We start from the raw sequence: 13,594 nt of genomic DNA, 5'->3' as shown, positions 1-13,594 counted from the left end.
GTTTCACTTCAGCTTTTTAAACTTTTTAAACAAAATTCTGTGAAATCTGCAAAAAACTTGAAGCATCTTTTTCTGATTATAGAATATATGCTAACTACAGAAAATCTGAAAAACACAAATTACAAAGAAGATAAAAACAATTCATGACCTCAGCACATTCAAAAGTATGATTTTTAATGGTTAATGTTCCACATTCAATTTCTACTTCTCTATTATTGCCTACTAAAGTTTCTGGGTTTTCACCATTTTATAAATATTACTGTGATAAACATCTCTGTGCAGAGGTATAGCTTGCTATAGTCTATTTTTAGTTATTTCTTAGGGACAGATTCCCAAAAGTTAAATTACTAGGTCAATGAATATAAGCATTATTCGAGCACTCGATAAATTACTGCAATCTTTAAAAAATATTTTATTTATTTATCTGAGAGAGCAAGCTCAGGAGTGGTGGGGAGAAGCAGAGGGAGGAGCAGACTCCCCGCTGAGCAGGAACCCACTGGCTGGCTGCTGCGCTGCCACCAGGGCTCCATCCCGGGATCCTAAGACCATGACCCAGGGCAAAGGCAGATGCTTAACCAACTGAACCACCCAGGCATTCCTAAACTTCTGCCTTTAATACTGTACCACACCACCTTGGCCTGTTATTAAAAAGTCTTTGGTAATCTGACAATCCAAAAATGCTTTTGGCTTTTAATTAGCATTTCTTTATTCATCATTTAATCATTTCCCCCCAAATCTTTACCAATTGTTTGTACCTAGACTTATATAAGCATAGGTCAAAGCTTTAACCACGAAGGATTGGTGTTTTGTTTCTGACTTGTATAAATACTGCAGATATTGATTTTGTATTTGACATTAACTTTAAATTCTTCAAAACAGATTTTTGTAACACTTCTATCCCATACCCTTCTAACTCCTATGAAGGCAGTATGAAGGTATGTAGCTGTGAACACCCATCCAGTATTCAGATGACCTTCCTTCCTAGTACCACACCATTACCCAGCTGAATGGCACACTTAACCCATTTGGTTTATCCTTCTTCTTAATGACTTCACTAAATGTTCCTTTTAGCTATAAAATTCAATTCAATTTCATTTTTTAAGTTCCTTCTTTTAAGTTCCTAAGTTAACACTCTTCATATCTACTGAATTCAGAAAAGCCTTACTGAATACTCACCCACATTATAATTAAAAGATTTCATCAGGCTAGCAAGAAGGTAAGAGAAAATAATAAAAAGATGTAAAAGAAAGATTCTTTCTTTAGGAAGAAATAAAGTAAAAGAAAAAAGTACTTGGAATGGGGCACCTGGGTGGCTCAGTTGGTTAACGTCCAACTTTTGATTTCGGCTCAGGTCACAATCTCAGGGTCTTGGGATTGGGCCCTGCGTAGGGCTCCCCACTCAGTGGGGAGTCTGCTTGTTGCCCTCTTTCTGTCCCTCCCCATGCATGCTGTCTCTTAAATAAACACATCTTTTTAAAAAGTACTTAAAATATATATAAACATTTACAAATACAAAATATATACAAGTATATAAAATATATGAACATTTTTTTAATTTAAAAAATAAAAATTAGAACCAGAGACTCTTCCAAATTTTTTAAAAATAATGGCATGATACATTTGGCAAATAAGGATATTTTTCTACAACCTGAATTACTAAGCCTTTGGCCAAAGAACAACTGCCGCTCTGGTGATCTCCATTCTTCCAGGGGATACACATCTCAGTACGCTTTTGATTATCTTGAAACTAGACGCAAAACTTTGTGTGAAAATTTGCATCTTCTGGGGAACAATAATCACTGTGTTCATCAGATTCTCAACAGGGCTCATTATGCAAAAATATTTAAGAAACCCTAGCCTCAACAAATAGCTCATAGCTACTAGTCTACCCTTTACTCCTTCAAGAGATGCGGACATTCTAGGATCTTCTGTGCCCTCCTCTCCATTTCTGAGAATGCCAGGGACCAGTTTCCTTCAACATTACCAATAAAAACCTTTCTATTACCACTATAGGATATAGACATATTACTCATTTCCTAGGGGCTCCTCAAAAGCAGTCAAGTGGAGCTTGTGGGACACATGGGTGGCTCAGTGGTTGGGTGTCTGCCTTCAGCTCAGGTCGTGATCCCAGGGTCCTGGGATCCAGTCCCGCATTGGGCTCCCCTCTGCCTATGTCTCGGCCTCTCTGTGTCTCTCATGAACAAATAAAATCTAAAAAAAAAAGAAAAAAGAAAAAAGAAAAAAGATAAAAGAAAAAAGTGGAGCTTGTAACACAACTGGTTTGTTCATACAGAAGGACTGTATGATTCAAAAATACAATAAAAATATCTACATGACAGCTCTTTCTGTTCATGGGTCCTGTCCCCATGCTTTAATTAAGCCACCTTTATTGCACCAAAAAAAAAAAAAAAAAAAACCTGCATAGTGATTCCTTCTTTAATAAAAATTGGAATCATGTTATCTAATAATACCTAATCGTAGGCAGCAATAAACAAATATGCAAAGGGAGAGCATGACAAAGCATATAAAATGAGATTCGTCCTCTGTGATCCACTTCATTCCTACAGAAACACCGTTAACTGACAACTGGGTCACCCCATACCAAAGCAGAGCTATGTTAATGGGTAAAATGTAGCTTCCTCCTAAGAACTAGGACCTTCATATTTGACTCCGGAAAAAAAAAGGGGGGGCCTCTGCCTCCCAAAACAAAGGCCTGTTTTGTGCGTGTGTGTGTTTTGTTTTTGTTTTGTTTTTTTTTCTAGAGGGATCTGTGGGCTGAGAAAGGAACAGAGAGGCAACACTGAAAACCACTGCCTAGACAGCCAGAGGATGGCAGAAGTTATTTTTGTTTCAAGCTGCTCACTCCAAATCAACCCCAGTGATGGAGAGTTCCCCAAAACACTGGACTCGCTCCTCTCACCTACCCTTCTATTCTGGTAGTACAGCTTTACAAGGTACTCAGAACTGGGGAAATCCGGAGATGGAAAAGTGAAGTATGGACCAAGGGGACGCGCTGCCCAGGCTCCCTGAAGGAATGTGGCAGGGTCAATCCCCAATCAGAGTCAGGAGAGACCCTCCCCCTGACTCAACAGATCCTTGGTGAATCAACCAGCCCTCCAAGTTCCTCTGGGCCTTCAGAAGACAATCTCTGGGGAGTAGGCTGCAGGGACCCTGGATATGAAAGCAGGCCCGGTGGCAGGCACAGACTGATCTACAACATTTAAATCTTTAAACCAGTAATTCTCAACCCAGGGATGATTCTGACCCTTAAGGGGCATCTGGCAATGTCTGGAGACAGTTTTCATAGACAAGACTTTGGGGAACAAGGGCATTTACTACCAGCCTCTGGTGGGTAAAGGTCAGAGTTGCTGCTAAACATCTCACAAAGCACACAACAGCCCTCCCCTTCCCAAACAAAAAAAATTAGCCAATCCAAGACATCAACAGAGCAAAGTCTGAGAAATCCTGATTGACTATGATTTGCAAGCTTCCATTTGTATTCTTGTCTCAGGCCTCACAAATGTTATAGGGAAGCCTGCTAAGAATTTAATTATAAATTATAGAACTCTTACAACACTTTAAATGGAAGAAAGTTTATTTCGGGTATTGGTAACCAAAGAATAATTTCTGTGACTCCAGTTAAGATGCAATCATTCATTTATTCAACATTTACCAAGTACCTATTACATAATTAAGCACAGTGCTAAGCAAAGTAATGGTGTTAAAAGAAACTGATAGTGTCTGGTAGATTTCAATCCTGCCTGGCTCAGAGCAGTGCAGCAGGAAAAAAAAAAAACCTAACCAACCTACCTGGGACTCTGAAGTCAGACCCATCTAGTTCTGATCCCAACTCCACCATTTACTGTCATTAGGCAAGTTATTTAACTTCCCTGAGCTTCAATCTCTCCATTTCTATGTCAAATAGGACTTCCCACAGAGAAGAGAAATAAGCTAAATCATGTGAAGCACAAACTATACTGCCTAGCACACAACAGTATTCAATAATTAATTCTCTATTACTAACAGCAAGTTTTAAGTTTTTATAATGTAATCCATACGTTGGAAATGGCTGGTATGCCTATGAAAAGGACAGTCACTGCTTCTGTGATTGTGACAGCTTGAACACAATTTTAGTCACGTTCACTTGACTAAAGTTAAGATCTCCAAATTCTGGCTGTTTCTCCCCCAGCCTCCACCTACACCATCTTTAATGTCATATGTCCCATGGGTGGGAACAGACTGAAAGAGGAGACCTGGTAGTAACCAGTGTCAAGCCAAAGGTCACTGTGAGTAAGAGAATTCTTCAGCTGTACGTCTGGCAAGTACACATAGGTACTGGGTGGGAGGGCAAGGAGGGGCGTAGAGAACTAATCAACACAAAAGCCTCCCAAGACAGGAATAGGTCATTTGCTTGCAATGCACACCTGAAGGGAAACATTTCAACCAGCATCCATCTTTCACTTCACAATTCATCAGTATTTTGCACTTCCTTCTTAAGAATGGACTGAAAAACAAGTTAAATATAATCAGCCCCATCAGTGGGGGAAAAAACAAACACGGAACGACCACATTATCATAACCTAACAAATGTGATCAGATATCAATGCCAACATCTCAGGGAGAAAAGAAAGCCTTAACCACAAATTACTGAAAGTATAGTTATTTATAGTAAACAATGGGTAACTAAGAGTTTCAGTTCCCCTTGGCCATACACAATAATTTACAAAGATCATAAAAGAGAACATTTTACTGGACCTGTTTTTAGGCAAACTGTCAGTGATGGAACCTCTTTCACGCAAGCAGTTTACTAAAAGGGAAGTCTGTGCCTGTACAACCAAGTATCTACTGAGCACATCTGTGAAATCCTCGGCCTTTGCCCAGAGTCCCCTGACAAGACAGAAGCAAAGGTAAAAATGTTAGATTTTCTTATAAGCGCACGTGTCTGACTTAAGTTTTGGCTAAACTTACTTTTGTCCTCATGTAACCCCAGGGAGAAAAAGTTGGGGGAGAGGCTAAACCAGGATCAACTTAGTGCTGGGGGAAAAAAAAATAAACTTCAACTATGCTCCTTGTGGTTAAGGATTACAGGGAGCAGATCAGTGTTCAGGTCTTTTTTTTTTTTTAAAGATTTTATATATTTATTCAAGAGACACGGGGGGGGGGGGGGCGCGGGGGCAGAGACACAGGCAGAGGGAGAAGCAGGCTCCATGCAGGTAGCCCGACATGGGACTCAATCCCGGGTCTCTAGGATCAGGCCCTGGGCGGAAGGCAGCACTAAACCACTGAGCCACCAGGGCTGCCCAGTGTTCAGGTCCTGATTCTATCCCACGTATGACCTTAGCCAAGTTACAGAAACTTACTGGGTCTCAGTCTCTTGATATGAAAAAGAAAATAATTGAATTAAGAAACTTAAACATTTCTTCCACTGGAATTCTATTCAGGGTCTGAAAATCCTTAAGATCAAAATGTTTCTTAATGGTCCTTTGAAACGAGAAGAAATAAAGGCCTTTAGATAAATTATGTATCAAATTATAGATGTGGAGGTTTGAAAAGATCATTTAGTAAAACACTCTTGAAATCTGTGCTTAGTGATCATTGCAAACTACTGGCTGAATATAGAGTGGCATAACCACAGAATTGTTCCTGTGTCGCAGCAGCTTCCCATCAGGCATCCTTCCAGGTAGTTGCTTTCTGAAAAAAGAGTTTATGGCTCTCCAAAATAATTCCAATGAAGCTACCGTTAACATTCATGAGATAATGCAACTCTTAGTCTTCAAGGGTATACCATGCTCCATCAGATTCTGCTTATTAACACCAGTTTCAATGACTGAGACTATCAATATTCCAAATAAGCAACAAAACAGGAACAGAATGATTCTAAGACTTGGCACAAGGGTCACTTTCAGAATTACAGAGTCTGAGAGACCCTAGTGATCATCTCCCACATCAAATCATTACATTAATTCACTAAAGCCTTAAGGATTAACTGGCTGAGCTTACAAATGAGCCTCTGAACTCAGCTGAGGTTTAAAAAAAAAAAAATCAGTTTATTTGGAGAGATTTCTTCCTAAAAACACCCCCCAAAAGGGGGAGAAGAGTTCCCAAAGAGAGTGATAATTTTGTTGTCTCTGCTTATGTTGAAATTTACATTTCTCAGAATTTCTGAGGAGTACTACTGTCCACAACTATCGCAGCAACTTTGGTGATTCTGGCCATAAAAGGAGACAAAAAGCGACACGAACACTAGCACTGCAACAGGGATACTACCAGCTGGTGCCACACTTTTGTGCTGTACCAAGGAAACTGTACCATAATAAACATCAACAATAATGACAGATAATTCAAACATTTCACTTGCTTCCAATCAGGTCAGAAAAATCTGCATTCATAACTATGCAAATACAGCACGGTCCAATTTGCATTGCAAATTATGTGTTTTAAAAGAAGCAAGTTTCCTAAATCCACTCCATGAAGCTAGATAATCTTAGAGCTAAAACTTTGGTTAACTTCTTAGCATATGTATCTTGACATTTTACCAGTAAATCCCACATGCAGCCTTAACTTTCAGGACTAGGTCTTTATTCCCTCTCTTTTCCTTTCTCAGTAAAATCAGTGAGATTATGCTAATCTCAAATATTCCTGGATAAGGTGGCACGAATCCAGAAATACGAAGAATGGCATGGACCCCATCTAAAGGAATGCAATGAAAACATAAACTGCTGACATATTTAACGAAGACAAATCCAAGACCGTGTGCTCACACGCAGGACTGTGTTTAGAAAACAAAACCCACCTCCCCCCACACAGGTAGCACTTAGAAGTCCTCGTTCCATCAAGATCATTTTATGATTTGCCTCTGCATTACATATAAACCTTCCTGATATCAGGAAATAATTCCTCCTTACCCACCGGTAGGCAAAGCCTGCGTTTGAGGCTGACCTGGAAACGCAGCGCCCCGTCGGCCTCCCCGCCCCCCCCAAGGAAGGACGGCGAGGAGTTCACGAATCTGAAGCAAGGGGAGCCTGCCTGGGGGCCTCTGTACTGGGTGCAGGTGCTTCCGGAGCCCCCGACCGAAAACCGTTTCCAATCCATCACCATCGTGCTTCCTCCCGCCCGAGGCTCCATCAGCCTCCTTAGTTTGCACAGACACTTACGGGCCACTGGGTTTTACAGTCACACTGCAATTCTCTGGGTCCTTGTGCAATGGATCATTAGTAGTGTTGCCCTGCCCGGGGGGGCCCCAAAACGTCGCCCACATCCAGGGTTTTTCAAACTTTGGCGGGGTGTGTGTGTGTGTGTGTTGGGGGGGTCCCTCAATAATACCGAGGCCGCTTATTAACAAGCCAGCAAGCTTCGGGGGGCCTAGGGAGGAACCCTACACCGCATTCTTTAACCAGCAGCCAGGTGGATCTGATGCAGGTGCTCCAACAGCCACACTTTGGGGCATATGCGCCTTTAACAAGTTCCCCAAAGAACACCTCACTTCGGCGTTGTGGACGGAGGGAGGGGGAAGGGGGGGACGAAGTCCAGACCGCGAGCCTGGAGGAGGGGCTTCGGGCCGGGCCCCCGGACGCCCTGCACCCGTGCGTCCCACCCGGCGATGCCTGGTCCCTGAGCCGCTCACAAGGCCACGCGACCGCAGCTCTTTGCAGCAATTTCCACAAAGTACCCCCCCGCCCCACCGCGAGCTCTGCAAAAAGGCTGGAGTAGAGCTTGGACTGTGAAGTCCCACAGGTCTGCGTTACTCCGGCTCAGCCACCGACCGGCCGCGCGTCCTTAAACGCTCGGGCCTCAGTGTTCCCGTCCGTGCAATGGGCTCACGCCGCCCCGCAGGAAGACTCAGCCGAAGCGAAAGGGACTTGGGAGAGTGGCGGGTACTTCCGGCCCCGCTCCACCACCGCGGGCCACCGCGGAGAGCGCGCCCAGCCGGCCGCCGCCTCCCAACGCCCCCCCACCCCCGCCCCCACCCCCGGCCCGACGACCCTCGGCCGGCCACTCACGGGTAGGCATGGTGACCCCGAGCCGCGCTCGCCGCCGCCCCGAGGCTCAGCGGGGCCGCGCAGGACGCGCCGACCGCACCATGGCCGGGCCGCCGAGACCCGGACCGGGACCGGGCGAAAGGCGAAGGGCGGAGGGCGGAGGGAGCGGCCGCGGGGCGTCCGCCGCACGCAGCGAAGCCAGCGACAGCTGCCACCGCCGGCCCCGCTGCGCGCCGGACGATGCGTTGGGCGTCCCCACGCCCTGACGTCAGCACGTCGCCGACGCCCGGCCCCGCCTCCGCCCGGCCCCACCTCCTCCCTGTGGCCGAGCTCTGCGTCCGCCTGGCCCTGCTTCCGCCCGGCCCCGCCTCCTCCAGGCCCCGCCTCCTCCCGGCCCCGCCTCCTCCAGGCCCTGCGGCCGAGCTCCGCCTCCGCCCGGCCCGTCCTCCTCCCGGCCACGCCTCCTAGAGGCCCCGCCTCTTACAGGCCACGCCCCCTCCAGGCCCCGCCCCTCCAGGCCACGCCTCCGCTCCGCGGCCGAGCTCCGCCCAGGAGCGCCCCGTCGGGGCAGGGGGCGGGGACTAGGGAAGGCGGTTAGTGTCCCGGGCTAGCTGCGCACCGGGTTCTGTGCTCACGCCCTGGGGCTTTATTTAGGTCCCCGTTGGTTTCCCTGGGTCCTTACTCGCGGCGCATTCGCGATTTCCGCGTCTCGGTGATGTTTGGGAGGCCATGCACGATGGCTTTGTTTGCAAAGCTGTCGAACTTGCAGTGCGTTCTGCTTCTCTGGAAGCCTGGTTAGAGACGCCCTCAGGTCACTCGGGGTGAAGGCTGAGCGGTTTTTGAGAGCACAGAAGATGTCATTTCCTCTTGCTTCACTGGTGACTTCCAGACACGTTGAGGGCGGTTCCATCCACTTGACGGAGCCGCTTTTCCTGACTCAGTGTCATTAATCTTTGTACCTAATAGTCACCCAACTGAGCAGACACTTGGTGGAGCCTGGAGCGTTGAGCAGACGACACACGTTGCTAGGCCCCGTGGGCTGTGGACAGCCTGCGTGGAGATACAGGAGGAAGCCACAAAGATCCAAAACAGTGTTTCTCACAGTGGTTCAGGGTCTTTTGGTGTCTGATTCACATGGGAACTGTCGAAAAGCAGACTCAGAGGTCCTGAGCTAAACGCACTGGATCACACGAGGGGTGGCTTCAAATAAATACTTGATTTGAGAACTTGTCCTAGAGAGTGATGCCAGCACTCTGGTTGAGACATGATAACGCGCGGTGATGGGAGAAGAGGAAAAAGGCGCAGATAAGATCCAGGAAGGGTTTGGGAGAAGGGAGTCTAGAGGTGGACTTGGAGGAAAGCAGAATTTGAATCAGCAAAGACCTGGGGAGCCCTTCACGAGGCTGGGGAGGGTGAAAGCAATGAAGAGCGAGTCAGGGAAGCTGGTGAGAGGAAAGTATGTACAGTGGCCAAACACCAGATCTTCTCTTGCTTTGGGTAGAAGCCAAACTACCAAGTACTTGGCCAACACTTCCTTATCCTCCAATGCACTGATGCGTATTTTTATCATCTATAACATCTTTCTGGCTCCCATGTTTTTGTCCTGAGACTTTTACAGTATCTTAGCTTACTTGTACGATAGCACTTTTCCCATTGAGTCTTAATCAAGTGTTTATATTCCACCACTGGACTATGCACTTTTCAGAAAAGGGCACAAACCATTATCCATATTTATGTATCCCTGCCTGGCATGCAGTAGGGAGCTAGAGCATTTTCATTTAATGACTGTTTAACAAAGTATGTATTTATTCAGTGAATGTGAGAAAAAAACAGCTAAAATAGAACTAGGTAATGAACAACCTTGCAAACTTGGAATTAGATGCCATTCTAGATTCTCTATGAGGACAGTGGCATTAAATAATCAGAAGCAGGGTTCGGCGGAATGGACAGCATGACACAGAAACCATGGAGGAGAGTCCTTAGCATGGACACTGTAGGGAGTGTCAGGTGCCTGGTTTTAGTGGTGGCTGTGGAAAAGGAATGAGCTGAATCTTACTGCAGCAGAAGAATCCCTGGGATCTGTTGGCTGCTGGCTTGGGAGCAAAAGAGAGGCATCTGTTAGTGTTATGTAACTCCAAGGCTGGAATAAGGAAACGAATGATACTGAGAAAGCAGTAGACAAGTTGAAAGGGAATGCTGTTTTAGGGGAAGGGTGTGAAGAGAGGATGTGAGTTTCTCTTTGACACATTAAGCTGGAAGTGACATCCAAGGGAGACATCCGAGTGAATCGTTCTGAGGCAGGTGGGCATACCAGGCTGAAGACAGATGGAGGATCTCAAGGTTGGAGACATGGGAAACTTTGGCCTGCAGACAGAAGCTAAAGCCAGGAGTCAGAGAAAACCTGCTGAGGGAGGGTGTGGAGCCAAAGAGACAGAGATAGAGGAGATCCAAAGGGCACAGTGCCCCGTGTAAGCTGAAGGAGGATATGCTTCCAAAGGACAGACATCTCCACTTACACTACTCAAAAAAGATGTAAATCCCAGAAGTCCTGAGATAGTCTGGCCCATAATGAGTTTGGTTCTTTTTTTTTTTTTTTAAGTCTCCTTGGTCTTTTGGTTTGTATTGTTGCCAGAAATTAAATCAGCTGCCAGAGATTCTAGGGAAGGACGGCTGAAAGTCAGAAATAATAATTGTGTCATCATAATTGCAGGATGGCATACAACATGCCAAAGTGCTTTCCTGGTTTACACATGGGCTTTGGGTAACAGAGCTACCATACAGACCCCTTTCCCTATCAAATCCTCTGGATCACCTTCTGCCTATGCACCCTCTTCCCTCTTTCTCTGAGAGCACTAATTCTGCTGCCACCTTCTTTAGACTTGGTCTAAGACTGGTAGATTCTCCTGGACCACTTCTTCTGTCTTGCAAACACCCTTCCAAACCCTCTGCCTGTATTCCCCTTTTAAAGCCCCATTTGGGGTGGTAGGAATTGGGCTTTATCCATCTGTCAGTCCCCACACTGCCCAGCACTTTGTACTTGCATACCCTGTCTTGCTGACCCAGGCATGAGCCACTTAGGTCCCTCTTCCAGAAAGAATGCCTGCCTGATACTGTCAGTTAAAATGATATTAGAACGATCATCGTTGGCATCCTATTGGAACATTAGCTTTTGGCCACATTGCCCAAAATAGCTGCTTCCAGTTTAGCCCACTATTTGTTTCAATTTCTAAATCGGGCACGGAGACAATTCATTTTTAATTGGCACACATTTTAGTGTCCCAAGGTAATTGCCAGAAAATTGACAGTTTATAGGAATTAACTGCAAGGATATTTGTTCTTCCGAAAAGATTATTCCCAATAGGCCAACATGATGCAATCTGATGCTCTCATGGCTTAGTTTTCCTTCTTGTTCAATATGTACATCAATGATGTGCCTTTTGTGTCATACATTTCCATTTTATTTCTCCCATTGCTTAATAGTGACTTGGGGATTTCCAGTTCTTAGGAGGCATAGAAAAAGCACAGACACTGGATTTAGAAAACCTGAGTTTGAATCCTGCCTTCCCCCTTACCTGACCTTTTGACAATCCATGACTTCTGTGGACTTTTCCTCAAATTCAAAATCAAGAGACATTCCCTTGTGTTGTGATATTTTATGAATTACCTTAAGGCAATAGTTATCAAACTTGGTTGAACTTTGGACTCATTAGAAGAGCTTTAAAGAATACTCATCTCTGGGTCCTACTCCCAAAATCCAGATATAGTTGGTCTGCAGCATGGTCTGGGCCTGGACCTAGTTTAAAAGCTCTCCAGGTGTTTGTATGCAGCCACGTTGAGCTCCATTGCCCTAGGAAAGAATTGAGCAAAGTGAATGAGGCTCTAACTCAGAGTCAGTTGGACAATTTCTGCTGCCAGTCAAGGTCATGCGTTTTGAGATCATTGCCCTCTGAATTTTCTCACTCATGTCCTAGCCAAAGTAGTTGCAAACACACATGAGAACAAGTGAAAAGGATAAACCTCTAACCCAGAAGGTCATTAGCTACCCTTTCTGTGCCAACTAGAACACTGCAAGGCACAATCCCCCGAACATTCCATGAACCAAAATCATCCTCCTCTGTGCTTTGTAAAGACACTTGCAAATGGATAGGGAGCAAAATCCTGAGGTAATTAGGAGCTCTTGATTAAATCAGCCAAAACAGCTGGAAACCCTTCCTTAGAAACACTATCATTTTAAACAATTAGAGGAAAGCATTATCTCTTATTGTTACTAAAATGCTAGCTAGCTTTAGCATTTAACACAGAGTGTAGTGGAGCTGCTCTAAGAGGGAAAAAATACTTTAAATATAGTGACATTCTCGGCAGTGACTCCTTTACAATGTTTTTATGACAACTGGAATTAAATACTATTTTTTGCTGTATCTCCTATATATAGAACATATTAGGGGCTTAGTAAACATTTGAGGGAGAAAAAGGGGGAATGAGGAGATCAATGTAAAGGATATAGAGATGAGAAGCAAACATGTAAATCAAAGAGCAGAAGAGGCTTTTTGTGGTAGATTGGAACAATAGCTTGAATTTCTTTACCAGGCTGTATACACACTCTTGCAGTTGACTCCTTCCAAAAGAAGTACACTTTCTCCATTCTGGAATCTGGGCTGACCTTACAACTTTGGCCAATAAGATAAAGACAAACATTGTGCAAGCAGAGACTTAGAAAATGTGTAGACTGGGCTCCTTTTTGGAGGAGAGGCCCCAGTCATCCCAACCATTCCAAATGAGGCCACCATCAATTAGTCAGAACCAATTGATCCATCAGTTCAGCAAAGATTCAAGAGTGAGTCTAGCCAAGACCAACATAAGACTGCTCCACTGAGATCTGGCTCAGTTGTCAACCCACAGGAACATGAGCTAAATAGTTATTTTTAAGCCACTTATTTTAAGTTTAGGGGTGGTTATCTATGTACTCCATAATCACTATTACTAGTTATCATTACAACTGTATCTAACTAATCCATACTGTATAGAAATCATTAATGGGGGGGGTGCCTGGGTAGGTCAGTCGGTTAAGCATCCAACTCTTGATTTCAGCTCAGGTCATGACCCCAGGGTCATGAGATCGAGACCTACCTTGGCTCTGTGCTCGTCAAGGAGTCTGCTTGAGAGCCTCTCTCTCTCCCTCTCTGTCTCTCTCTCTCTCTCTCCCACCCCACATTCTCTCCTTTTCTCTCTCAAATAAATAAATCTTTAAAAAAATCATTATAGGAAGTATAATTTATCAAGATCTTAATTTGTGCCAAGTAGCATGCTAAGTACCTTCCATGCATTTTCTGACATTATCGTCACAAAAACTGAGCAGATGAATAGCCCTATTGTTTTAATAGGAGTTTAGATTAAAGTCAGGTGAGTGGCCCTGGAATTTGAACTCAGGTTTGTTGGCCCCCAAACCCAGATTTCTGACTACAGATAGTACAAAGAGTCAACTGACAAGCAGATCAGAGGGCTGGATAGGAGATGGTGGTGCAGCTAGCAACAATTGTTGTCTCTTTCCAGTTTGCCTTTTGGAAAGAATTGTGAAATGCTTCAGAAGAGGAATTACGTTTTCCAACTGTTTCAAA

General features: G+C 44.8%; 1 protein-coding gene across 4 annotated transcripts in view; it reads right to left on the bottom strand.

Annotated features, from left to right (window-relative positions):
* EFR3A (EFR3 homolog A) overlaps positions 1-8,166 on the bottom strand; it is a 105,528-nt gene extending 97,362 nt beyond the window's left edge. For 2 of the 4 annotated variants that reach the window (XR_012006838.1, XR_012006839.1), the window contains exon 1: positions 8,001-8,166. Coding sequence is in view for 2 of the 4 variants with exons in the window: in XM_072774523.1 (XP_072630624.1) it covers positions 8,001-8,010 (10 nt within the window). In the remaining 2 variants the exon portion in view is untranslated. The remainder of the gene's footprint in view (positions 1-8,000) is intronic. The other 2 variants (XM_072774523.1, XM_072774520.1) reach the window with 2 other exon arrangements.
* Between the last annotated feature and the right edge of the window lie 5,428 nt (positions 8,167-13,594).

The sequence above is a fragment of the Canis lupus genome, chromosome 14, assembly GCF_048164855.1.
Source record: "Canis lupus baileyi chromosome 14, mCanLup2.hap1, whole genome shotgun sequence".
In the NCBI taxonomy this organism is placed as follows: Eukaryota; Metazoa; Chordata; class Mammalia; order Carnivora; family Canidae; genus Canis; species Canis lupus.
This window is presented reverse-complemented; position numbering and strand designations above follow the sequence as displayed.